The sequence below is a fragment of the Ictalurus punctatus genome, chromosome 15 (genome assembly GCF_001660625.3).
Source record: "Ictalurus punctatus breed USDA103 chromosome 15, Coco_2.0, whole genome shotgun sequence".
Classification (NCBI taxonomy): domain Eukaryota; kingdom Metazoa; phylum Chordata; class Actinopteri; order Siluriformes; family Ictaluridae; genus Ictalurus; species Ictalurus punctatus.
The window spans coordinates 17903838-17931629 of NC_030430.2; the positions used below are offsets into that span (position 1 = coordinate 17903838).

Genomic DNA, 27792 nt, shown 5'->3' on the forward strand with positions numbered 1-27792 from the left:
GATCCGTTCTAAATGATTCATTCTAAACTCCTCCTTTCAGAGAGCATACTCTGCTCTGATTGGTCAGATGTCCCAGTGTGTTGTGATTGATCAACCGCTGTCAGCGTCTTGCAAAAAGGAAACTCCCATTACCATAACGAGTTTCCGCTCCGTCTGTCAGCGAGCAGCCGATCAAGACCAGTTTTTTTACAAACCTACGTAGGTTAGTGCTGGAAGTCTGGAATTTCTAATGACTCGTTGCAGCTGTTCAGAATCGATTCCTTCTTTTGGGAGTCAATAACGCTGTTTGTCGTGCGCCTTGATATTTGACTTTTTACATTCACAAACGGCGATGGAACACACTACATTAACGGTAATATTTGAAAAACCATAATAGGTGCACTTTAACTTAGTAACACAACTGGGATTGAAGTTTGGTGTGTTTGCTTCAGCGTTTTGACTGTGTGTGTGTGTGTGTGTGTGTGTATTGTGTGGACAGGTCTGTGGCACAGACGGTGTGACCTACGCTGACTATTGCCAGTTGAGGACTATTGCCTGTCGACAGGATAAGGAAATAACTGTGAAGCACTTTGGCCAGTGCACAGGTGAGCCTGCTCTTTCGGTTACTCAGACATAGACGTCTGCATGCACACACACACACACACACACTTATCAATCAGCCCTCAGCTGATCAAGAGTCGCCATAATCCTTAATAATAAAAAAAGTAAAGTAAAATTAAAAGTAGACATCCAAATACCAACTTGGATTAAAGTAAGTGAGTGAAAAATGACTGGAGTAGTGTATTAGTCATTATACAGGATTAGATTTCAGAACAAGCAGTGGTGCAAGTAGTGATAGAGATGAGATTTATACCTTTCAGTGTCAATAAATAGACACACATCGTTTTAAACATGAAATCATACAGAAGGAATGCCTCCTGTTTGTGAAAGAACATTAACGCTATTATAACGCTGTTATATATACAGTATATTACAGTATATATATTAACAGTATAGTATATTATATTATAGTATATTATGTATACTTGTTAGCTAGGGAGCAGTTAACGGAGTCACGTCCACTATTTAATGCAATGTATAAAAAAAAATTTTCCGCCATATAGTAGGTGGTATATTTTATGAAAGAACCGTTTTTTTTCTCCGTTGAACCCATCTCTCGGCCACCGCGGATTTTAACACGACAGCTTTCGCTGGGTGAAATGTTGACGCCGTCGTGTAAGCGTGCAAAGACGTGTGGATGTGACAGGCAATGAAAAAAAGCACCCGGAGTAAAATCGAGCAGAACTGCACCGAGCGCACACATGTAGCGTATGAATCAGCAACACGTCGTTGAGTGCGACAAAAAAAGCAGAGGTGTGTTGCAAAGATCTCCCAAGTAAAATGGCTTTAAAAAAAAACCAAATTGCAGTCGGGGGGAAAAACGAGTGTAGTGTGTGGTAATCCTCCACCGGTTCTGTGTGACTTTTGTGTTTATTTAAGCTTTAGTTTGAACATTAATGAATTGAAAGTTTCATTTTAAAAAATGCAACGAATGTAGAATAACAGCGAGCACTGCACAAACGTGTATTAAATACTTCATTAGAGAGAGAATTCTTTTTTTTAAAAAAAAATGGTAATAGAGATGAATTTATTTTAATTTAAAAAAAATTCCGTATAGCAATTATTTGTGGCAGCAGTCTGAAATGAGATGTTGGATACGGAAACTTTTCATTGAATAAACGGAGTTATGATGAACGACAGCTTTATTAAAGGTTTATTACATGTCCTATCTCTTACATGTCTCTCGCTCTCCCTCTCTCTCTCCTTCTTTCTCTCTCTCTCTCTCACTCTCTCTCTCCTTCTTTCTCTCTCACTCTCTCACTCTCCCGCTCTCTCTCCTTCTTTCTCTCTCACTCTCCCTCTCTCTCTCCTTCTTTCTCTCTCTCACTCTCTCACTCTCCCGCTCTCTCTCCTTCTTTCTCTCTCACTCTCTCACTCTCCCGCTCTCTCTCCTTCTTTCTCTCTCACTCTCCCTCTCTCTCTCCTTCTTTCTCTCTCACTCTCTCACTCTCCCGCTCTCTCTCCTTCTTTCTCTCTCTCACTCTCCCTCTCTCTCTCCTTCTTTCTCTCTCTCGCTCTCCCGCTCTCTCTCCTTCTTTCTCTCTCTCTCTCTCACTCTCCCTCTCTCTCTCCTTCTCTCACTCTCTCGCTCTCCCTCTCTCTCTCCTTCTTTCTCTCTCTCGCTCTCCCTCTCTCTCTCCTTCTTTCTCTCTCTCACTCTCCCTCTCTCTCTCCTTCTTTCTCTCTCTCACTCTCCCGCTCTCTCTCCTTCTTTCTCTCTCTCTCTCTCTCCCTCTATCTCTCACTCTCTCTATCCCTTTCTTTCTCTCTCTCTCTTGCTCTCTCTCTACCTCTCTCTCTCTCCCTCTCCCCTCTCTCTCCCCCTCTCTCTCACTCTCTCTCCCCTTCTGTCTTGCTCTCTCTCTCTCTCTCTTTCACAAACATGCACAATAATAACTTATTCTATCCCGTCTTCCTGCTGGGGTGCACCCCGTAGCTGATAGTAACTAAGGCCTCCATTGTGTGTGTGTGTGTGTGTGTGTGTGTGTGTGTGTGTGTGTGTGTGTGTGTGTGTGTGTGTGTCTGTGTGTGTGTTTATTTGTCTATGTAGAGGTGTATGTTGTGCAGTTGGGTGTGTGTGGGATGGTGGGGGAGTTCAGGGGATCAGGAGACTGCCTACCAGATGCTTCCCTGTAGATAGAGAGGTGCTGCATGGTTCCAAACTGAAGTCCTTGAATCCCCTGATAATGGGCGACATTTTGGCTGTTTGCTTTGCGCCACTCGTGTGTGGATTCAGGGAGGGGGTCCAGAGGACAGCATGTGTGAGGAACAACCTCTTCATGGTTCTTCCTCTCTCTCGCTCCTTATCTTTCTTTCTCCCACTCTGAAGAGAGAGAATTCTGGAAGCGGGCCGAGGTCGGCGCGTCTCATGCTAGCAGCTCGTGAAGAGCAGAATGCCAGCCTGCGTCAGAAAGCGCTCTACAGGGACCTACTCGGAGACAGGCACTGATGCGGGCAGCATGTGTGACGGGTAGTGCCAGCTGCTGGCTTCCATAGCATCCGCAGGCTCCTGTGCCCAAAATCATACACACATCACCTGAATTACCCACCTGCAGGAGCTCTGCGTTGCTGCCATTTCAGCTTTGCACGCTCTTCTTCAGCTGGGGCTCCAGCTGGTCGCATATCACAGCGATATTGTTCATGGTTCACGGCTATGTTAGATACACATCATTATTTTATTTATTTATTCATTTATTGTTACTCTTACCATCCTAGCACTTTTGGAACATACAGCATTAGCTCAAATTCTTAGTCTCAATTTCCATTTGTATGTATATATATATATATATATATATATATATATATATATATATATATATATATATATATATATATATATACCAGTTTAATATTTGGGATCTTCCCAATTTAAAGTATCGGATTCCAGCTGAAATCTGGTGATGTCATATTGGGCTCGTCCAATCAGCAGCTCTGTTTTATATTCGCACACAGTACAGGTGCACACTCTAGGGCCCTCCTTCTCCATCTTTCTTTCTCTCTTCCAATCCTTCATTTTGTCTCTTTTTTTTTCTCTCTTTCTGTCCCTTTCCTTCCTTCCTTCCCTTTTATCAGCGCCTTGTATTTCCTTCAGGACATGCAAATCTTCTGCCAGGCATGTAAACCCAGCATCAGGCTTTTCTGAGTTCTTAAAAGTACAAATTAAAAAAAAAGGCTGCCGTCCTCTCCCAGCCTGAGGAGAGAGCACCAGCAGTGACTGTTATTAATTTCAGCCCTAGCATACAGACCTCCGACTGCTCCTCAGCCCTGAGGTGGAAGGCTAAATCACAAGCTCATTTCACGTGTGACTGCGTGGGAATTAGTGCAGACTCGTTTTCTCTCTTTGTTTCTTTCTCTCCCCCCGTCTTTCTTTTAGCCCCTCTCTTTGCCCTGGTCTCTCACGTCCCACTGAACTCATACCATCCTGAACAAATGACATGGATGTCATTAAGGCAGCTCGTAAGCTTACCCCCAAAGCTCAATGTGTGTGTGTGTGTGTGTGTGTTTGTGTGTGCATGTGTGTGAGGCCTGCTATGTGAGTATTTGAGAAAGTCATGCTGCTAACAGAATGAAGGAGTGCTCTTAGGTGCCCTATCAGCTCACTTGAGCGCTCGAGAAACTTTTGGCACAGCAAGCGTGCAAGTCTTGGCAGCTTTTTCAGCTTGCATATGGTGTCATCACCTGTACGTTTTGTGGTAAACTGGCAGTGTATACGCCAACATATGGCATGGGCATCTCTCTGCCGCAGTTGCAGCCTTGATTTTCTAATCCTGGCCCAGTCTCTGATTTATTTATTTATTTATTTATTGTTCTCCATCCTTGTACTGCTCTCTTATTTTATTAATCTTCCTCTAATTCTGTCTCTCTCTCTCTCTCTCTCTCTCTCTCTCTCTCTCTCTCTCTCTCTCTCTCTCTCTCTCTCTCTACACATCATTCAGTATTGGGGGGGGGAAGACAAAATACCATCTTAATAACCGCCTTTCAAAGATAACTTCACATCTGAGGCAGCTAAAGATGTCAATGATTTTTCTCCTCTTCTAATGTTGCTACGTTCCTGGCAGAAAATCAAATGGAGCGTTAAACATGATTAAGCTACGCTTCCACTGAACTGCCAGTTTCGGGATTCTTTTCAGCTGTTGCACATTATGTGTGTGTGTGTGTGTGTGTAATTGAAACCACGCGTCACACATGTCCTCTCGCTACGAGTGAACGTGAAGTGAAGGCTGGGTTTCTGAATGGCATGTGTCAGTGAGGAGAGTGCCACAATACACACACACACACACACACACACACCCACACACACACGCGTACCGATAGCAACTGCACCGACTTGTTTCACTCTCCAGACAAGCTGACAGGAGCTGTCGGATAAATACTATTCCTGTAAGCTGTGGAGTTTCGCACCTCGCCAGCTAATTACTAAAAATAGTGATGATTAGCATGAAGTTTAAGAGTACATCCGTTGCACGCATGGTATCATAATCTACAGTAAGTACAGTTCGATTGTCCACGAGGGACCTGCGAAGGCAGAACACAGCCCGCTCTATTGTCACCGCCGCATGGCTCCACTGATCCCGTGCTCTCCTTAGTGTACCATAATTCCCCTGTGCTGCACTTATTCTGTTTATCGCTTCCATTGGAGAGTACTTGTACTTTGCAGAAGGCTCTTGTGTCATTTAATGGCATCATCTCAGCAGCCCCAGTGCTCTTTCTTTGCCTGTTTCTGAGCGACGGGCTCCACGCCAGACTCCTCTGCTAACGGAGTGTGTGTTGGCTTTGAAGCCAGAGCTAAACCTCAAATTTCTGCCCCATTTATATCAATCATTTATCGCTAGGCACTCAAGCTATGTGTGATTAAAGCAAACCTACAAGAGTGCAACTTTTTACTATATATATAATTCATATCCTCAGATATGAACATACTCACACACACACCAGTTCAGACACACTGTGCAGTCAAGTATAAGCCAACAGTGAACAAGCCCTTCATTATGTTCTGTTTGAGAGCACTCAGGATAAAGATATTTGCCCTTGCTGGTTTTTGTATGAGAAGGCATACAGTAGTCACGTAAATATGTTATTTTCTTTTTGCGCTAGCAGCTCTCTGGTCTAATGGGGAAAATCCTGCATACTTCTGATAGACTGACTGCTTTAATTAAACTGCAGTTCTCCACAATGCCAGAAGGGGTGCCGTTGAGTTGGGTTTAAACTGCAATTCCTAACTCAAAGAGGTGCTTTTAGACCTTTCATTCCATTTGCACAGTCCAATTCGAAAGGGAATTGGTACGTTCGTTTTGTTTGTTATTTGGTGGGGTGTGGTTTCATAGTGCACATAAGTAAAAGAACCCAAAATAAAAGAAAAACATTGTCTGAGTGGCGCAACAGATGAAAATTATCTCATAAAAAGATTTCATTCATTTGTAAGAAATACAGCAATGGAAAAAGACAAACAGACCTTTACCAAGTGTGTGCCGAAATCACAAAAATCACACGAACACTAAGAAACGGGGCTCAATATCCATACATCCGTCAATTTTCTGTACTGCTTATCCTACATAGGGTCGCGGGGATCCTGGAGCCTATCCCAGGGGACTCGGGACACAAGGCAGGGGACAACCCGAATGGGGTGCCAACCCATCGCAGGGCACAATCACACACACATACACACACACACACACTCGCACACCCATTCACACACTATGGACAATATAGATCAGCCTACCGCACATTTCTTTGGACTGGGGGACGAAACTGTAGTACCTGGAGGAAACCCCCAAAGCACAGGGAGACCATGCAAACTCCACGCACACAAGGCAGAGGCGTAAATTTAACCCCCAATCCACAAAATTGAGATTTCGCACAAGGGTGGTTGCATAATGGCTGGTTTGATCCAGGTTCCATGTACCACGAAGATACTAAATGCTAACATTTGGACCACTTTTGACATTCAATACACACCTGTCATTACAACATCTGATCCTCATTTGCTTAAAATCAACCATATTTGCTCCAGAATCATCTTCTATCTGGTTGTACCAATTTTGACGTGATGTAGTAATTGATCTAGCGATGTCGAAAACATTTCCAAAATCCATAGTTAGGAGCCTGGAAACAGCAGTCAGTGTGGTATTGTCCTGCCAGTTCCTGAATAAGGCTGGCTTCTGGCTCTCGTTTCTGGTTTCAAAGCTATTCTGCAGAGAGTTCAGGTGTTTGGACTCAATGAAGCCTGAATGACCTAATTGAAACACGATGCTTTTCGCAGGTGGGACTGGGTTTATTCATAGATTTATTTTTTTTTCTCTGCCTAGCTGATTTCAATAGCAATCTTCAAGGCATTCATGCTGGAGCTCAGGATTAGCACGCCTCTGCAGTCAGCCATTCTGAGCAAAAAAATAAAAACAGATTAGAGAATAAATGAGCACAGGAAATCATAGGGGACCTATAGAAGCATTTCCATCTTTGCTTACCCATCAATCCATTCCTGCTTTCTCCCAGAATCCATCTCTGATCCGGGGGTCAAGCCCACCCCCCTGGCTATCACTCCACACGCCACTCCCACTGCACCCGTCAAGGTCACCCCGACACACCATGGCCTCACCACCACCCCATTCGACTACGACGAGGAGGACGCCACAAAACCCCTATTGGAATTTGCTCCTCCGGCTCTGGAGTCATCCACGCCTTTCCCCACCCACAGCCCCCCAACCACTCCTCACCATCCACCCCGCTCCCCATCACCCTCCTCCGGCTTTGAGGATTCAGGCAGTGGGGAGCCCAGTGGGGATGACGACACGGAGGGTAGCGCAGTGGAAGCGAGCGGAGACGAGCCTGTCGGTAATATTGACCTCTCACTACATTTCCCATAATCCTGCAGCAGAAACAAGGGGGTGGGAGTTATGTCAGGGTTACAGTGAAAGAGTAATGCTATGTAATGATATATACGATTTAAAATAACGTTATTCATTTTGATGCCTCTGCTGGATTTATTTGAAACTATTATTTGAAATAATTTCATAGTAATATTATTAGTAAAAATTACAGCCTACCTGTAAAAGGAAAAAAAGCGTGTTTAAGATGAAGCCCAGTCACTAGTTCTCTCTACATGCCTGTGGACACAAAAATCTTGACAGAGAGCAGCATACAGGAGCCATGGCTAAACATTTGAATGCATGAAAATTACAGCCTGTATCTGAGGGAATGCGTATCAGCTCTCTCCGACAAAACCCATAATCCTTTCGCTGTTATTCCAGGCCTCTGTGCCTGTGAAGTTTTTAAGCTTTTTCTTTTTCAAACCATTAATAGCTCCCTGAACCCCAGTCAGCTAATTGTATGTTTTTGCCTACCTGAACTGATGAAATCGAGAGCGACAAGGCAAAGATATCACCCTCTCATTATTTGTTAGTTGAATAATTTGTAAATTTGTTAGTCTAATAATCAGATAATAATCTGCTATCTCGGTGGGGATAAAAAAAAAAAACTAAAAAAAACTTTAATATATGCATCTACAGGGGAACCGAGGAAACCGACATCAGTTCCAAATGAAATTTCTCTCCGAATTAAAGAGGTGGAAAATGTGTTTAGTAAGCAATTAAATGCTAGAATAAACACAATCTTTTTCAACAGGAATTCTTGCATACTGTATGTGCATTTGAATCATAACGCAAGTGCAAAAAGATAGTCCAAGGAGGAAGCAAAGTTATACATTTTATTTTAACTATACAATAAAAAAATTATTTAAATTATTATAATGAAAAAATAAAAGCTAATAAAAAATGCTTTACAATAAAAATGTATTAAAATATGTACATTTTATAGAAGTAATAACACATAATACAAATATTTACAAACTACTACTACTACTCCAAATATTATAATAATAATAATAATAATAATAATAATAATAATAATAATAATAATAATGAAGGAGTTACTTATATTTTGTTTTGCAGTGATTGATATAATTTAAGCAAGGAGATTCAGATGCTAAGCTAAAGATGCTCAACCCAGCGTTAGCTGACTGCTCACAAGCTTCTTGTTGTTATGGTAACGTTGACAGTTTCAAAAAATGGTTCTTCCTATATAATATAACACTTCTATAAATGGAATTTTTCAACACTTTCTGCAATCAGAAAGACTTTGTTCAGATTAGTTTAGGATGACCTGCTGGATTGGAGCAATCTTTGACACGCACACAGCCTGTTTACTAGAGAACGTATGCTGGGGTCACTTAATGACACCTTCTTGCCTCCTGGAGGTCCAGTAGCCAAGGCATTGTGAGGGTTGGTGTTCTCCCCCATGTTCCAGGAGCAGAGGCTCATAAATCTGTGTGAAACAGTGGCAGATATAAGCCCAGGGCCGTTCTCCTGCTTCGCACCAAATGTCATTTTCCACTACTCGCTCTTGTGCTGTTTCTTGCTGTCTCTCACTGCCTCAATCATGCTCACAGAGTCCTTGAACATCTCCCTGCTGACAGCTTTATGGCTTGTTCGGGTGAGAAGGAGTTGTTTTTCTTCAACCCATCAGGAGTAATCTGTGCCACATACTGTAGAACCGGCAGCTCTAGCTACCAAGCTTGAGACAAGTAAATATTAGTGTTCTACCATAGCGAGCTACAGGACAAGCTGAAGAAGGGAAAATTTTTTAAATAATTCATACTTTGACCTCTAACTTGACATAATTCCTACTAGACTTAGTACTTCCTCAGATGGTTTAGCGCAGATATTGTGCTCTTCAGAATTGCCTGCTCCTTCAGAATTGTAATATCTGGCACAGTAAACTACGGCATCCAGCTCAGCTGATTTTTCACTTAATATCCGTCAGATTCTAATCATGCTGTCAAATCAGATCTTTGACAGCCTAGCCAAGACGCTGCACAGATAACCAGGCGCAATTCTGCAGTAATGCATCTTCACTCTTTCAGAATGACCTTTCAGCAGCAGCTTTAAACAGCAAGTTGCTTTCACTCATGAAGTCAGTTTTTACGAAGCACACGGGGAAACGGTTTCCTAGCGATGGACTGCTCGTTATCATGCTGTTGAAAGTTCTGTTACGGAAAGACGCATCATGTCTTCCTGCAGGTCCCACTGTAGCAGCCACCACTCTCCCAACAGGTGAAGTACGTTCATCCTGCGATAACACACCTTTCGGTTGCTGCCCCGATGGCAAGACCATTGCTATCACCCCAGATGGAACCAACTGCCCATGTAAGTACCTCAGACACAGATAATCACACCGTCTCTGCATATCACGTCATTAGTCACCACCTCCAGAGAAACTCCTTTCACTCAAATCTGGATGCAGATTTAGATTGCTAATGAGAAAGCCAGTGGCAGGAAAAAGCTCCAAGACAACAGGGAGGAACCAGTTTCGAAAGGGAACCATTCCTCTTCTCGATGGCACAATTTTTATGATTACAGCATGGATGTCCATGTGGAACCGTCTACACCAGCAGCTCCAAGCAGAAACAGAGCATTAGGATGAATCAGGCAGGCCTAGCAGGCAAGAAGACTTTCACGGGTAGCATTATGTGATAGGAAACCAACACTCTATCATCCAGGATATGGAAAGTCAAGGGTTCGGATTTGTTACCAAGCCATACTGTGCTGCGCTGTTTGATTGAAAATTTAAAAATAAATAAATAAATCTATTTGGGGGAGAGAAATCACAGCCATGTGGCAGGAGCTTCTCTGGTGTGTGAACAGGAAAGAAAACAAACTATTTCCACACAGCATGCTTTAGCAGGCTATAGATTACAGAACACAGCAACACACTCTTCTTTCAACACCAGCCCCATCTGTTTTATGGATATGCCCATGGAATTACCCACAGCAGTGCAATCAATACTGACTAGGCAGAAAGAGGCAGGTAGATGCTTTGTGTTTGTGTATATGGAAACAGGTCAAGTGTTAGCATCAACACGAGGTCTTTTAACCGCATGCCATGTATCAACAACATGCCTCTGGAAACGTAAGGGAAAGGGACTGAAGATAACTCGGCGTTCCTCAACATGCCAGAGCAAAACAAGCATGTGTTACTCCATGCTGTTTGATAACTCCGTTAATAATCCCAGCCCTGTCCGGCCTGTATGTATAGAGAGGCCTGCCAGACTGATCAGCGATCTAACGTGGTTATGATTGATGCAGTGATGTTTAAATAATGAGATCCCACTCCTGTGGTCATGGCAAAATAGATATTGAGTTAGGTATTGGTTTACAGAAGCTGTACAAATGAAGTTTAACTCTGCATGGAATTCAATTTAACACACCCACTGCACTTGTAATGAAACGGGACAGTTTCGGTTTTAATACGCGATACTCTGGAAATTAAAAATGATGACCTGAAATGGGATGTGGCGGGGAAATTTAGCTTTTTAATTCAAGCCCGCAGTGCAGTCTCTGTCTTTCTCCAAGTCTGTGAGAAAGTCCTGTTCTCAAACGTTACACATTCATAATCTGATCAATTCATTTGCAAAACCAATTTGCCCCCCCCAAAAAAAAAAAAAAAAAAAAAGTAAATTCCCATCCGATAGTAGGTGGAAAAGGCTCTTATCATGCAATTTTAACCAGCCTCTGTCACTCACACATCCCTGGGATTGAAAGACAATTACAGCTATCTTTCACGATAATCATAGTAGTGCTCTTCCCAGTCTGAACCAAGCTGAAACCCAACAAGCATGATTGATTTGGCCAATTTGTTCAGCTGATTACGCAGTATACGCAACACTGAATCTCTCCCAGCTCGCCTTCTCCTTCACATTCAATGCTTGGTTTATTTGTTATTTATTTCCCTCAATCGCGCACAATGACCAGACCTCCCTTTTCACTTACCGCTGTCAGCTCTGTGCCGAGTTATAGTTTCAGTAACCTTAGCAATGACCTCCATTAAGAGGCTCCTTCTTAACAAAAGAGCTAGGGCATTATTAAATCTCTTTCATTAAAAAAAAAAAAAATCTAAATTCGGTGATGTGCATGTTTGTATGTATATGTCAGCGTTGCTGTCTAACTAATTGTTTTCTATGCAGTCCTCCATGCCTCTGCCAAGTTCTGGGACAAGACTCGGTTTGGTAAAATTCAGCCCATCTTGTCCACCTCCCTTGTCCATATTGTCCACTCGCTATACCTCCTAAACCACTCTCACTGCAGCAAGCGTGTCACACTGACAGCGGACCCAACACACACCCCTGACTAACTACAGCAGCCTCATCACTAACCTGCAGACTGGCACTGTACCAACCTCCATTGTGTAACTCGGCAGTAGGGTGAAGCTGTGCAAGAGAGTCGTGTTTAAACCCAAGCATCTAAATGTGTATTTGTCTGCTTTCCCACACAGCCACCATGCGCTTTACTGGCGTCCTGCACCTGGACCAGGTAGAGGGTCAGGAGGTCTTTTACACACCAGAGTTGGATGACCCCAAATCAGAGCTGTTCGGTGAGACAGCTCGCAGCATCGAGAGCGCTGTGAGTGTCATCTGCAGTTAATTAAAGGAATACCCCAATGTTTCCTCCATCATAATATCTATCCATATCCATCCATATAAGCCACCGACCAGAATTCTGACATATCCCATATCCCTCGGTACTGAGTCGGGCTGACAAGCTGTTTACTTATAATAGATGCCTAGGGGCAGTTGTTGGGGAGTCATTAAACCATAATATTAGCCTAGAGGCGGTTGCGCAGTCAATAAATATTTCAAATGTCACGATAAAGGACAAATTCAGAACTACTATTATAAGATACATTCTAAGATTGGAGCATGATTTAAACATTAGAGAATGTCAAACCAAAGCTGTTTCTTATTCCTCTCAACAAACCTCCCATTACTATTTATAGTTGTGTGTGTGTGTGTGTGTGTGTGTGTGTGTGTGTGTGTGTGTGTGTGTGTGTGTTAAACTGACGGCATTGTTACCATGTCACTACAAATTCTTCCCAAAGTATTACCTCTGAAATGATGAATTATACAGATTTAAGGCTTACTTTACATATATTTACAGAAGCACATATTGACTGCATTTAGACTTTTATTTGAATTCTATTTTAAATAAACATGTTTTCCATTCGATATTATTTGTGTAGCACCATTGAGAAAATATACACTTTGCCCAAGGAGCTTTATAGAAATCTGATTATAAATTCTGATTTAGCTGTGTACTGTGCAAGCCAGAGGTGAGAGTTGCAAGGAAACAGTCACTGAGACATGAGGAAGAAATCTTGATAGGAAATCAGATTCAAAAGGAAACTCATCCTCTTCTCAGTGACACCGGAGAGAGGGATTATAAAGCATTACTCTTCTATGACTGTACACTAGAATGATTGATTGATTGATTGATTGAATAATTGATCAATCTCAGAGGGAAATTCAAAGATTACAGTAGCAATCCAAAAAAGTAGACTGTGCAAGCAAGAGTATTCAGAATAATAGAAATAAACATAAGCAACATTCATTAAAAATGATCAAATACAGTATTGGATATAGAGCTGAGTGTAACCTTATATTCACAAATCCTCTGAGTGATGTGAGAGTGTCAGTGCAGTACTGGAGTATTAACCCCAGGGAAGATGAACGATTAGTGTAATGTATAGTGCAAATGATGCAAAACAGCAGGCATGGAACAGTGGATGTGCGGCAGAGTAGCTGTGATCAACAGAGCGACCACAGCATGATGAGTAGCATTAATGTAGTAAGCAGAACGCAACCCAGTGCAAAAATATAACATATGTCCTATGAGCTTATACTAGGAATAGTCTCTAGTGCACAATAATGGCCTGGAACAATAATGGCTTGTACCATTCCTTGCTACAGCAGAGATGAAAGCAAGACAAGCAATACTAATATTGTGAATAAGTCTTCTGGGAGGCTTAGTAGTTTAGTGGTTAGCACGTTTGATTGACCTCCGGGTTTAGGGGTTCGAATCATGCCTTCATTCTGTGTGCATGGAGTTTGCATGTTCTACCCAGGCTTCAGGGGTTTCATCTGGGTTCTCCGGTTTCCTCCCGCAGTCTGAATACATACATTGTAGGCTGATTGGCTGATTGAGTGTTATTATGCCTTGCAATGGGTTGGCATCCCATCCAGGGTGTCCCCCGCCTTGTGCCCCGAGTTCCCTGGGTTAGGCTCCCCTGTGACCCTGAGTAGGATAAGCGGTGTGGAAAATTGATTCTGGGATGAGCCCAGGAAAGTCCTTATGATTTCAGCACCAGTTCTTAAATAAACGTCTGCAGGTTTTCTCAGTACAGGGAAACATGCCAACATTCCTGTCTGCACAGTCATCACTGTCATGATCAGGTCAGTGTAGCCCCAAATGCACCAGAGAGTCAAATGTTTATTGACTCAAGCTTGTGTTTCATGGAGATGGAAACAAGATACACCTACAACATTATGCGACAGAAGCTGAACAAATCTGGATGGGAGAGGTTAGTCACATGACATTTAATGCTGCCTCCAAAAATGTGTTCACATAATTACTTTTGCGCTGCCTTTATAATGTCACTTTGTGCACCTAGACCCAGTGCGGTTTTCTACTATTTCCCAGTGACACACTTTCTCATCTTGGAAGAGAAATGTTCTCTTGATTAAAAAACAAAACAAAAAAAAGCGACACCTTTTATTGACCGTGGACGTCTTTCTTTTTTTTTCTTTTTTTTTTTTTTACTTCTATGCAGCTTAATGAGCTGTTCCGCAAGTCTGACGTACGGAAGGATTTCCAGAGTGTCCGAGTGAAAAATCTGGCTCCCAGCAACTCCATCATGGCTATAGTAGAGGCTCACTTTGACCCAGGTAATGTAGCACATAGCTCAATTTTCTTATTAAAACTATAAAACCATAGCTATTATTACAACCTTAGTCCTTTTATGTCATGGGAATGAATGTCACACTCGTGTTACATTTTTAATTCCGTTCGATTTTACTCGGTATAGTACTTTTAAGAATAAACTGTCACACAGCAGCTTTAATCTAGATTTAGATTTAGATCTTCAATGAGGAAGACAGAGGCGAAAACCTCCCTGAGACAACATGAACAAGAAACCTTGAGAGAAATCAGACTCAAAACGGAGCCTGTCCTCTTTTGTGTGACACCGGATAGTGGGTTTATAAACAATTAGATAGAAGGATGTTCATTGTGAGCATTTTGGAACACGGGAAAATGTATGATATTGTAGCATAAAAGCATAAAAGACTATTTCATATGAAAAATAAAGGTCCAGACCTGGCCATGAACCTTTATTTATTTATTTATTTATTTATTTATTTATTTGGCGTATCCGTGAGGGACCATCTACAGCAGCAGAAAGTGAGTCACAAATACAGAAGCTCCAAGCAGAATGAGAGCATCAAGACAAATCATGCAGAACCGGAGAACGAGAAGAGCTGCAGCAGTAGAAGTAGTCGAACATTTACTCATTTGCAACATGAATATTATTCACGCTCAAGCGTTTTCAGCATCCAGCAATGATTTGCAGTGGTGTGGAAGCATCATCTCTAATTAGATAAGCCGTACAGAACTTGATGCAGCCCAGACACAGCTCAGCATTTATATAAAGCATCACCGTTTTGGATTTGTCTGGTATGCCGCTTTGAGCTAACTGGGTGTGCGCGTATCTGTGCTTTGAAGCAGGTTGCGTTAAAGCAGCTACACAATGTTTACCCAGTGTGCATTTTGTGGTTTTAATTCTTCCATCTGTTTCTATAGTGACTCGTTTTTCTTTCTCTCTCCCTTAGCCCCCCCCCCTTTTTTTTAAAGCTAGTTGTGTGTTATTTGTGAAGTGCCTCTTATCACTCTAGGCGGTGTGTGCATCTCATTTACTCCAAAAAAAAAATCAGTTAGCACAGTGTGCCTTCGGGAAGAACTAAAAAGCAGATAAAAGTTGTGCATTAAAGAATATATAATTCAGTAGAGCAGAGTATGTTTTTTTATGTGTATATTTATATAAAGGAACGGCGTTGTTTTGGTTTAGTTGGTGTGTTTAGTGTCCAGTGAAAATGCTCTTTGTAAGGTGATTTTTGTTCAGATTGCTGGGGATCATCTGTACGCTCTCATCCCTTTGTGTCTTTAAAGTCGTGCTTGTCCCTTTCACTACTGGAGGAGAAAAATAAAGTCCCCCCACATTCACCTTTTATTGGCCTCGTTCAGCGTCTTTTATTCTCGCACAGGAGCCTATGATAAAGTCTACAGTCGCCGGTAACAGGGCCATCTGTGGAAGTGTTATGACAGCCTTTCATCCAAGCGTCCCTGAAACGTACAGTACGCTGCTTGGAGGACGTCCACTCCCTTGGGCCTATTACATACAGGCACTATTACATGCCATGTGTAATATCTAATGTGCCTCTATTTTGTCCTGTTTCCCTCGGGTCATGGCCTTGTGCTGCAGACACTAGATTTACAGTCGAGGATGTCGGGGATGCGTTGCTGAAACAGCTTAAGACAGCTAAAGAACCTGGCATTGTAGTGAAACAGCCTGAGGAGGAATATATTCGTTTCAACACTTATGGTAAGCATTTAATTTGTTATAGTTAATCTGTAGTCAGAAATGTGAAATCTTCTTTTAGACAGCTGATTCCAGTTATAAATATTCAAGTTGAAATTTGTAATATAATATTAATAATACTCTCTCTCACAATCTCTCTCTCTCTCTCATTCTCTTAGGTATCTCTGTCCGTCCATTCTTCACCACCACTGCTACCACTGTTGCCACTGCCACACCCACTATCGCGACCACCACCACTACCAGAAGCACCATGCCCCCTACCACTGCGTCCATCACGGCACACCAGCCAACCACCACCAGACGGCCCTACAGCACCCGCAGAACCTCCACAGCCGCCCCGATCACCAGCAACCCTACACAGCCCACAACCACTTCTACCAGCACCACCACCGTTCTGTCCTTCCAGAACCAGCCTGTCGTCAAAGACCACAGGCCATGCGACTCACAACCCTGCGGCCACGGAGGCACCTGTGAGGAGGACGGTGACGATTTCATCTGCACCTGTCCTGCTGGAAGAGGGGGAGCCGTGTGTGAGAAAGGTAAAACACACCATCAATCCATTTCCATGAAAAGGTAAAGGAAAAAAAATTCAATCTCAGAATCACAGTATGCAGTTCATCACAGGATTGCTTAATGAATCCTCTGCATGAAGAGAATAGTACAATCATGGCATACACACAAAAAAAATGACAGTCTTGCTGCAGTGCTTTGAAGTTTGGAGCTCGTTTCATTTTTTTCTCTTGATGTAAGAAACTATCCCTCGCAGCTGCATCAGATTATAATTGACACTAATTGCTTTAATGAGCATTAGCATGTGAAAAAATGCTCTGAAAAAAATAAATAATTGATGGTTTATATGCAGCATCGATATCTCACTGTGATCAGTCAGTCCATTAATGAGTGACAAAAAAACAGAAGACTTCATCAGCAAGCCATTCTCCCAAGACAAAGGTGCTGATGATAAATGCCAGATCAAAGAGAAACTCAGTCTGAAATGTTCAAGGTTAACGCAGAGTCCTCCCAAGAGATTATAGAGCAGCTGTCACTGAAATAATTACCGTCTTAGCATCTCTCTCTTTGCATATGTTTTTTTTTTTTCACAAATCATTGTAGGAAGACTAGGGAAAGAGATGTAGCCCTCAGGATTTGTATATCATGGCTGATTCAAAGGCCAAGAATTCTTTTTCCTCTCTAACTTTATCAGCAGAGAACAGGCCATTGAAGTCCTGGAGTCTTGCTTGAGCCGCTGATAACCTGATTTATCTCACCACTACTCTCTCTGTTCCTCAGTGATAAAGTTTTTCATACCATCCTTTGGCGGCAAATCATACCTGGCCTTCCCAACCATGAAAGCTTACCACACCGTACGTATTGCCATGGAGTTCAGATCCTCGGAAACAACGGGAATACTCCTCTACAACGGCCAGAATGGCAGGAAGGACTTCCTCTCTTTGGCTTTGGTGGAAGGAAAGGTAGAGCTCAGGTAGAGATCACATTTACATGCAAACTCATAATCATAATCTAATAAAAACCATACAAATGTGAATTAGAACAGAGAAACCAGTTGAGGTCAGTGTAAAGAATTTGAACAATGTGTGATTGAACGTTCCTAATCATATTCTACTAAATGGGACAGTAGTCAGAATCAGTGGGTAAATGGTGCCCAGGAGAACGCATAAAGTGCTGTGAAAAAGCACTGTATTTGCCCCATCCTGATTTCTCAGTTTTTATGTATATCTCTTTCTAAATAATTTTAGATCTTCAAACGAAAGACAACATAAAACAAAGGTGACCTGAGTAAACAAACAATACAGGTTTTATTAATTAATTTGCTTTATTGAAACCAAAAAACCTTATCCAACACCTGTCACCCATGTGAAAAACTAATTGCCCCCTTAAACTTAACATCTGGTCTTGCCACCTTTAGCAGCAATAACTGCAATGAAATGCTTTCGATAACTGGAGATCAGTCTTTCACTTACTCCTAGGACTACGATTCACTCCTACGCTTTGGATCATTGTCTTGCTGCATAATCCAGTTGTGCTTGAGTTTCAACTTATAGACTGAAGACTGGATATTCTCCTTTAAGATTTTGTGGTAGAGAGCAGAATTCATGTTTCCCTCAATTATTGCAAGTTGCCCAGGCCCTGAAGCAGAAAGCATCCCCACACCATGACACTTCCACCACCATGTTTGACCGTAGGTATGATGTTCTTTTTGTGGAATTCGGTGTTTGGTTTACGCCCGATGTAATGGAACCCCTGTCTTCCAAACAGTTCCACTTTCGACTCATCAGTCCCCAGAACATTCTCCCAAAAGGTTTGAGGATCATCAAGGTCTATTTTGCCCAAATTCACATGAGCCTCAGTGTTCTTCTGGGTTAGCAGTGGTTTTCACCTCAACACTCTTCCATGGATGCCATTTTTGCCCAGTGTCTTTCTGATAGTGGAGTCATGAACAGTGACCTTTACTGATGCAAGAGAGGCCTGTAGTTCCTTTGATGTTGTCCTTGGCTACTTGGTGACTTCCTGGATGAGTCGTTGCTGTGCTCTTGGAGGAATTTTGAAAGGTCGGCCACTTCTGGGAAGGTTCACTACTGTTCTGAGTTTTTCCATTTGGAGATACTGGCTCTCACTGTGGTTCTTTGGAGTCCCAGAGCCTTTGAAATAGCTTTGTAACCCTTCCCAGACTGATGTATTTCAATCACCTTCTTCCTCATCATTTCTGGAATTTCTTTCAACTTTGTCATAGTGTGTTACTGGGTAAGACCTCTTAACAAACTTCATGCTGTTGAAAAAGTTCCATTTAAGTGTTGATGTGATTGAACAGGGTTTGCAGTAATCAGGCCTGCTTGCATCTAGTCCAGCTGAACCCCATTATGAACGCAATTTCATAGATTTGGGGAATTAGTAACTACGGGGACAAATACATTTTCATAGAGGCCTAGTTGATATTGGATAACTTTTTTGCTTCGATAAATAACATTACCATATAAAAAAACTGTATTTTGTGTTTACTCAGGTTGCCTTTGTTTTATCTTAGCTTTTGTTTTCATTTCTGAAACAATTTAGTATGAGATGTACACAAAAACCTTTTCGCAGCACTGTATTATATATCACTTTTTCATTCACAGTTGCCTGGTGGACAAGCAGATTCAGTAGGTAGTTCATTTACCAAAGTGAGAAAAACAAACTGTACTCCGTATTGACTTTTGCAGAAGAAAATGTTTCGTTTGATATGTTTGTTTAAACCCACACACTCCAATTGGTTCATATATTTCTCAGTGGAGCAAAGCACCTCTTAATCCTCTTCTTCGAATCCCATCACATACTGCACTACACACACACACCGAGGACATTGTCTAGCTCTTGGGAGGAACTACTTTTATTAGGCATATTAATTAGCTTGAACAGATGCCAGCAGTATTTACAGGATCAGAAAGAGTGACTAAACTGAGGACGGTGAACTTAGTGCAGCACAAAATCAGTTATATATACTGTAATGCTAGTACAGCAATGAAGTCACCTCACATTGAACCACTTCATCGAGTGAAGACACTAGTCAGGCTTAAATAACATCTTTATGTGGAATGACAGGGCATATAGGGGCTCATAGCCAGTATGTTTGCCAAAGTCTGTTTGTTGAATGTGTGAAGTTGTTAGGAAACTTCCAGAGATTTAAGTACTCGCTTGTTTTCCATAGTCTGTATTAATGTGCTTTTATTTTGAGTTAATGAAGCAATATTGCACAAGCAAGAATGCAGTTATGCTGAGTATAGGCACGTGCAACATAACCTGCACTCTTGCTTGTGCGATATTGCTTTTATATAAGAGTTCTATAAGCAAAACTTTATTATAGACTAACTGATATTTCGGACACAATATGGCCAAGCGTTCGGTTTAATTTTGCTCTGCTAGCGGAAATCGATCCCCAAGATAGCACACTCACTTTACAGCATGTCTACTAGGTAGTTAACAATGATTGGAACATTCCTGTTAAAAGTGGTTCCGATAAAACTGTCGTCCCTTCTTCTGACGAGCTTTCATACTTTAAGCCAAAAGTTATAATCTTGAAAAGCATCGTTTGTCATGTCCACCGATGATGTCGTTAACACCACTGTGGTAACTGTTTCGAAGTAGGAAGTGGAATTTTACGTGGCGAACACAGACGAGCGGAGCGATACACACACTGAAACGTCCCAGTGCGGGTATGGGAAATATAGGCCCTTGGAATTGGAAAATCAGTGGACCAGAACTAACTGTTGTATAAATGATATTAGTAGCTACTTTAGAGCCTATTTCATTTGACTTCCCAGTAAACAAAGCACGAGACTCAGCAGCATATTGGAGCTTTCACTTGGTTAGTGGGCTAGCTAATAAATTTGTCTGCTCCTGACAATGTAAACTTGATTTTTTTTTTTTAACTTTCACTGGTACACTGGTAATATTTTAATTTTTTTTTTTTAAAAAGGAAAAAAAAAGTGCTTTTTAGTCTTAATACTTAACAATTCAATCCAGTGGTGAAGCAAAGTTAAAATTCTACTAAGTGTGTCTAAAAGATTTCAGAATAATTGAGGATTTCTGCAAGGGAAAGGTTGAACTCAGATGCCGCTTTCTTTAACTAGTATTAAAGGAGTCAGTTGCATATTAACCTTTATGACTAACCTAGAGTAATGAATGGTGTCCAAGATTTATGATGTAATGAAATTCCGTTTTCAGAATCATTTTATTCGCCATATATACAGTACATTGATATATTTTACATATATACATTTACATATATACAGTACATTGACATATTTTATATATATATACATTTACATATATACAGTACATTGATATATTTTACATATGTACATTTACATATATACAGTACATTGATATATTTTACATATATATACATTTACATATATACAGTACATTTATATATTTTACATATATACATTTACATATATAAAGAACATTTACATATTTTATATATATACATTTACATATATACAGTACATTATATATTTACATGTATACAGAACATTTACATATTTTGCATATATATATATATATATATATATATATATATATATATATATATATATATATATACACATATATATATATATATATATATATATATATATATATATATATATATATATATATATATATACATATATATATATACATTTTACATATATACAGTACATTTATATATTAGGAATTGTTTGGTCCCAACACCATACATTCAACACACACACCTCAGACAACACAACACAATTACCTTCCTAATATACAGTACAAATAATGCATCTGGTAGATGCAAATGGTAGATTCAGATGGTAGTTTTCAACATTACCCACGTCCGACTAGAAGGACTTGATCACTTATGCTTGCGATTGTTGAAAATAGTTCTCCTATTAAATGACCATTGTAACTGCACTAGCAAGTTCCCTCTGTGACATCAGTGCAGCAGACAACCGCTAACTCCTCATGGGAATAAAACCCGACTTTCATATTTAATGTGTTCCCTTTATGTGTTCCCTGTTTCTCACGTATTATTTGAATATGTGAATAAATGTAATGTAAATGTATTTAATAAGGAATATATAGAGATCGGCGTCATGGTAGACATGCTATTTGTTACATTTTAACTTCTGGTTGTTATATGATCAGACTAATGCGGTACCCCGAAATATATTGCACTACATGTAACAGGGCATGTAAATAATGAGATTCTGTTGAAAACAATTAACAAACCCATGTCTCCACTCTCTTAGGTTTAACACAGGTTCTGGAACATGCTCGGTGGTCAGCACCGTCACAGTAAAACCTGGTCAATGGCATCAATTAGTGGTAATCCGTAACAGACGCAATGCTTCACTCAGTGTCGATACTGAGAAGCCGGTTGAAGGCCAGAGCCCAGCAGGTACTGACGGACTCAACCTGGACACTGATCTTTTTATCGGTGGGGTGCTTGAAGAGATGATCCAAGAGTAAGACATGCTGTTTTGTTGGTTTTTTTTCTTCCCCCACATAAATGATTAAAATGCAACACTGCAGCCAGAATGGATTGGGAACTGATTAGGATGCATGGGAAGAATGAACAAAGTGAAGTGGAGAGTAACATGTCGACTGGTCAAGACTCGGATTCACCTGCCCAAAGCTGAAAAAGAAAAGCTTTTGTGGAATTGATTTAAACCAAAAAAAAAAAAAAAAAAAATGAGACTGGTTTTTCTATAATGTTCTCCCACCTTCAATTAAAGCTGACGTTAATGTGCTGGAACCAAATTATTGTCAGTGCGTAATTACACCGTAGTGCACAGTAATCTATTCTGTGTGTATAGAAGTATATTCATGCCAAATAATGTAATTTATGAGCTAAAGGTTAATAACGGGCTAATTATAAGCTTCTTTTTTCCTTTTTAGTGTGAAGGAGAGGACCTCTGTCTCCACCGGTTTGACCGGCTGTATCCGCCTCCTGGATGTCAACAACATGGTGTACAACCTTCAGGAGAACGGGGGCAATGTAGTGTACGGCAAAGCCGTCGGTGAATGCGGTAACAACCCCTGTGTGCCCAACCCCTGCAAACACGGAGCCTTGTGTCAGGCGAAAGGGGCTGAGATGTTCCACTGCAAGTGCGTCAATCCTTTCTCAGGTGAGTTTAGCATCGCCACCCTCGCAATTTGTCTTTGTTATCCTGTTTTTCATCAGTGCATAGCTCTGACTCAGCCAGCTTTCTCCACGATGGCTAACCAGAGATCCTGTTTACAATTACATCTGGATTGTGATCTTGAGTGTGAACCCAGAAGAGCTGCTCCACATGTGTAATCATTGAGGACACGTTAAGATGGATGATGGTTTACTCTCTTCTTTAAAGGGCACGTGAGCTATATGTAGGAAGAAGAACCCTTAGGGAAAAGATGACGAGCTTCTCACGATGGTCTGCTTAAGCAGGCACACTTTATTTCTTATAACCTTAGTTGAGTTTGTTGTTCAAACGCTAGCGTTAATAAGTTAAGTCCGAAGGTAAAATCATACCACAATTTTATTGGAGTGTTTAATACGTGTTTGCCTTTCAGTTCCTCCTTGCTTTCGCCGTATAGAAACCCTAGTAGGTAATTGGGCTGTTAGCGAGCATTGCTTCTTTGGCGTCTGAAATCTTACAGAGCTGTCGCTGCTTTTCCACGGCCTTTGCCCTGGTGTGCTCTCAGAATGGTTACGGTCCACTAGTTCACCACTAATAAGGACCATGAAGAAAAGGCAGCAGTGAAAAATAGCAGATAGCATAGCGCGCACACACCTCAATGATCTACGACCTGGGAGATAAAACAGAGAGGCCTTAACTGTGATAACAGCCACCAAGCACACACTACATTATTCTCTTTGTTAACATCGGGGGTGTTTTTATTTTTTATTTTCTTTCCCCCAACCTCGCAGCTTCTCCAGTCTCGAAACATATTGGCTGCAGTAAATTGTTCTGTTGTTCTGCTCGCCAGATTTATTGAACGAGCGTCAGTAATTCAGATCAATATCGCGCACTTGGTTTCTGTGCCGCACGACGCGGAGGTAAGGCTGAGGTGAAGAGAAATAAATGCCCTTTTTGAAGTAAGGGGATAAAGAAAAGAAAGTGGCTAGGGGGATAAATACAGAGGCTAAACTTTCATGTTTTAAAGAGCAGGGGCGTGAGATGAAGGGATTTTTGCTTATGATGGAGCTGCTTGTTGCCAGAAGGAGTTTTCATTCCAGCATGACTGCTGCCCACAATGTGCTCTCCTCCCAAGTCCAAAAAAAAAGAGAAATTGTTGGTAGAAATAGGCAGATGAGTCGCCGACACAGGCCAAACCTGCCAACCATGAGCCATTTTCACTTCTCCAGCCAAGAAAAGTGCACGAGTGGGTTTTGGTGATGCAGAGCTTAATCTGGAATTGTAATATTTCTAAATCCTATTAGAAAATGACCTCTATTACAGTGTAAATCCTCGTCCCGGCTCCAAAAAGCCAGCAATAGGATTTTGTCAGGAGCACAAGGGTAGATGAGAAAGTAACCATCTTTTTTTTTTTTTCTCCCTCCCTCTCTCTCTCTGTCATTTTCTTTTATGGATTTTTCTCGACAGGTCCAACTTGCGCCGATTCGCACAACCCGTGTGAGCCGAACCCGTGCCACCCTTCTGCTCCGTGCCACGTGCTTCCAGAGGGAGGCTACAAATGCGAGTGCCCCATGGGCCGCGAGGGCAAGCACTGCAGAAAAAGTACGTAGCTCCTTTTCTTCCGAAGCCGCCTTATTGATTTCGTATTGACGGCACTTCAGGCGCACGCCGTCTTTTATTTAGAAAACGATCGAAGAAAAAAAAATTCCTGCGCGAAAGTGTGAGCGGCTCCAGTTTAAAGCTGCCTCTCTGACGGATGCCTGAGCGAAAGCGAGGCTTCATGTAGTCAATGTGTACGGACACACACACACACACACACACAGATACCCACAAACACACACATGATGATCAGGGTGCTCAAATGCAATTTCAGGGGTAAATGGAGGATGGCTGCGTGTACACACACACACACGCACGCACACACACACACACACACACACTAGTCATTTAACACAAAATATCCCTTTTACCAGGCAAGTTTTCATTAGCAAGTGATTAAAATAAATTGAGGTGAACCAAAATCAATGAGTTGAACGAACCCATCACATAAAGTGCACTCATTTTTATCACTTAAATCAATGAGATGAGTATCAGTCAGACGTGCGTCGTGATTAATGGGGACTCAGTCAGGCAAAGTGTCTGGGGAGAAAAAGGTGCCATGAGATAAGGGACTGTGAAGTGCAGGAGTGAATGTGTAGTTTAAACAGACGGAGAGACAGAAGGGTTGGGGATGTGGGACAGACTCTGTACAGTATGCTGTCAATAGTAAGCATGCGAGTGTCCCCTGTGTGAACATGCTGCACTGCACAGTGGTGATGATGATGAGATTTGATGCAACCTCGGACAGTGTTCTGAGTTCTCACTCTCACAGTAGATTGCTGTAGACACCGGTCTGGGCCTGTTTCAGGCTGCTTTTGAAGCTTTTTTACAAGTGAATTAGTTCACTGTGGTGTCTGGCTTTGTTCAGCTTAACCCTTAAAACTCTGTGATGGTGTCTGTGGCAGGAAAGATCACGTCTTACATCTCGCTGCCAGGTGCGAGAAAAAATTGCACAGATTTATGTCACATTTGAGGTATTTGGCAGACGTCCTTATGCAGAGCGACTTACGTTTATCTCATTCATACATCTGAGAAATTGAGAGTGAAGAGCCTTGCTCAAGGGCCCAACATTGGCAACTTAGCAGTGCTGGGGTTTGAACTCATGACCTTCTGAGCAGTAGACCAACATCTTAACCACTGAGCTACCACTGTCCAGATTTATCTACCCTGCTGGGGGAAAAAAAACCTAATAGAAACCATCACAGAAATGATAACGGTTTCCACTACAAATACCATTTCAAATCATCACCTAACTATTAAAACTATTACCATTACCATTATTGGTCCTTAATGGTATCCACTAGTAATAACATGCCATCAATAGAAGGCAACAAATTATCAGCAGATACCATAGGCACCAGTACAGTTTCCATTAAAACCATTAAAACTAAATTCTATGAGGGTTTCTATTTTTTTTTTAAGCAGGGTATTAATATTTTCGACTCAATTGTGACCTTTAATCTTACATCTGTGAGTTCATAATCACTCCATTTGGACTTTTTATCTCACAATTGTGAGTTAACATCGCACAGATGTGACTTTTAATCGCATACTTCTTGCGAGTTATTTTCATGCAACTACGACTTTTTGCTTACATTTGCAAATTGATACATTTCACTCTCAAGTTACTAACACACAATTGCGACTTCATATCTCACAGCTGCGAGTTAATATTTCACAATTGCGACTTTCTATCTCGCAATTACTAGTTAATATCACTGAATTGCGACTTAGTGCTTCCGTTTCCGAAACTCAACAAGGAATATAACCTCCTTGGAGTATTTTTTATCAGCAGGAACTGTCCTCTCTGGGAGAAAGTATTAGACTGAACAGGATAGCGTGCTTGTGGTGTCAGTGTATCTTGGTTAGGCAGAAGCACAGAAGTCAACAGAGTGAGATAAAAAGTCGAAATTGTGCCATATTAACTCGCAGATTGTGCGATAAAAAGCGTTTAATATATACTCATACGTGGCAGAATTGAGCTTTCATAGGATATGTGGCTTAACTGGGGGGAAAAGATCATCTTTGCAAATCTATTCATAGCTTTACAAATTAGTTAGTTTGTTTTTTATAAACCAGAACTTGTCCCTACACCAATCAAAAGTCTGGTCACTCAGCAGTGGGTTTGTGTACATCATCAAAAATGATATAAAACGCCGCATACTGTATCTATCTGAGATGGCAGCATTTATTGACTGTTAACCCTAGATTTCAGAAACAGCAGGCGGATGAACTGTATGGGGCTCGGCCCAGCAGAGGTCTCATCACTACACACAGCTCACTCCTACAGCAGTTCACCTTCCTCTGAACTCCTGTTGCTGGTTCCTCTAAAACGGCTTTAGCTTCACCCTTGCTTGTCGGTTCCGCAGGGTTTTTGTGCTTCCACGCACAAGCGTCAACAACTGCTTTAAACAATACCTAATTGGTCTTTTAATCTTTGAATTCCATCCTCCCACCTAAAACAAGGCTTTTTGTAATCCGATACAATTAGCAGCGAACGGCTTTAATATGCTGAATGCGAGTCTGCTCTAAATCGGAGAGCTAAGCTCATGCCCGTGTGTGTAAATGCTGGATTGGTAAAACCATTTTAACATGATGTACGAGCTGCCAGTAAGACACTGCTTTACTTTACAGTATCTGACAAGAGGGGGGCCTACATTCCTTTCTTCAGTGGCGACTCCTACCTCGAGCTGAAGGGCCTCCATTTATACGGTCACGATCTGAGGTAATTCTTGTGTACCATCACTGCATGTTTACACGCGCTTGTGAGTAACAACCATCTGTCACGTCAGGATTACAACATTATGATTAGTTATGATGTACATTAGCCTAATGTAATCTCTAATGGGATAATTGCATGATTTATTGACAGGCAAAAGGTCAGCATGACTGTGGTCCTGCTGGCTAATGATTCAAACGGCATGATCTTCTACAATGGCCAGAAGACAGATAGCAAGGGCGATTTCATCTCTCTTGCATTGAACGATGGCATCCTAGAGTTTCGATATGATCTGGGCAAAGGGCCAGCTGTCATTAGGTAAGCAGAGCCAGCTTTCTTACTCAGGAGATTTCAGTGCTTATTATCTTAGATTTATATGTAGTGAACGGTTCCTTTTCTTGTATCTGTGACATAACATTATTGAGAGGCGTATAATTAATAAAACATGACAGGGGTGTGCTATCATAGGAAAATAATCAATGACAGAATGTTATTATCCTGAAGGATATTTTACCTAGAACAGTACATCCTGAAGTGTTTTATTCCTGTTTCCGGTTTCCTCTGAGTACTCAGGTTTACTCCCTCAGTCCAAAAACATGTGTTGTAGTTTGATTGCCATTTCCAAATTGTCCGTAATGTGTGAATGTGTGTGTGAATGTGCTCTGCGATGGATTGGTACCTCGTCCAGGGTGTCCCCCACCTTATGCCCTGAGTTCCCTGGGATAGGCTCCAGGCTCGCTGTGACCCTGTGTA

General features: G+C 41.5%; 1 protein-coding gene across 5 annotated transcripts in view; it reads left to right on the forward strand.

The window, feature by feature from the left end:
- Positions 1-27792, forward strand: part of agrn (agrin) — a 271614-nt gene that overhangs the window by 219923 nt on the left and 23899 nt on the right. For all 5 annotated transcript variants that reach the window (XM_053686553.1, XM_053686554.1, XM_053686556.1 and 2 more), the window contains 13 exons: positions 479-584; positions 7093-7431; positions 9675-9800; positions 11926-12053; positions 14257-14371; positions 15964-16083; positions 16239-16619; positions 17371-17563; positions 21852-22067; positions 22501-22730; positions 24189-24323; positions 26955-27045; positions 27193-27357. In XM_053686553.1, the coding sequence (XP_053542528.1) occupies positions 479-584; positions 7093-7431; positions 9675-9800; positions 11926-12053; positions 14257-14371; positions 15964-16083; positions 16239-16619; positions 17371-17563; positions 21852-22067; positions 22501-22730; positions 24189-24323; positions 26955-27045; positions 27193-27357 (2345 nt within the window). The remainder of the gene's footprint in view (positions 1-478; positions 585-7092; positions 7432-9674; positions 9801-11925; positions 12054-14256; positions 14372-15963; positions 16084-16238; positions 16620-17370; positions 17564-21851; positions 22068-22500; positions 22731-24188; positions 24324-26954; positions 27046-27192; positions 27358-27792) is intronic.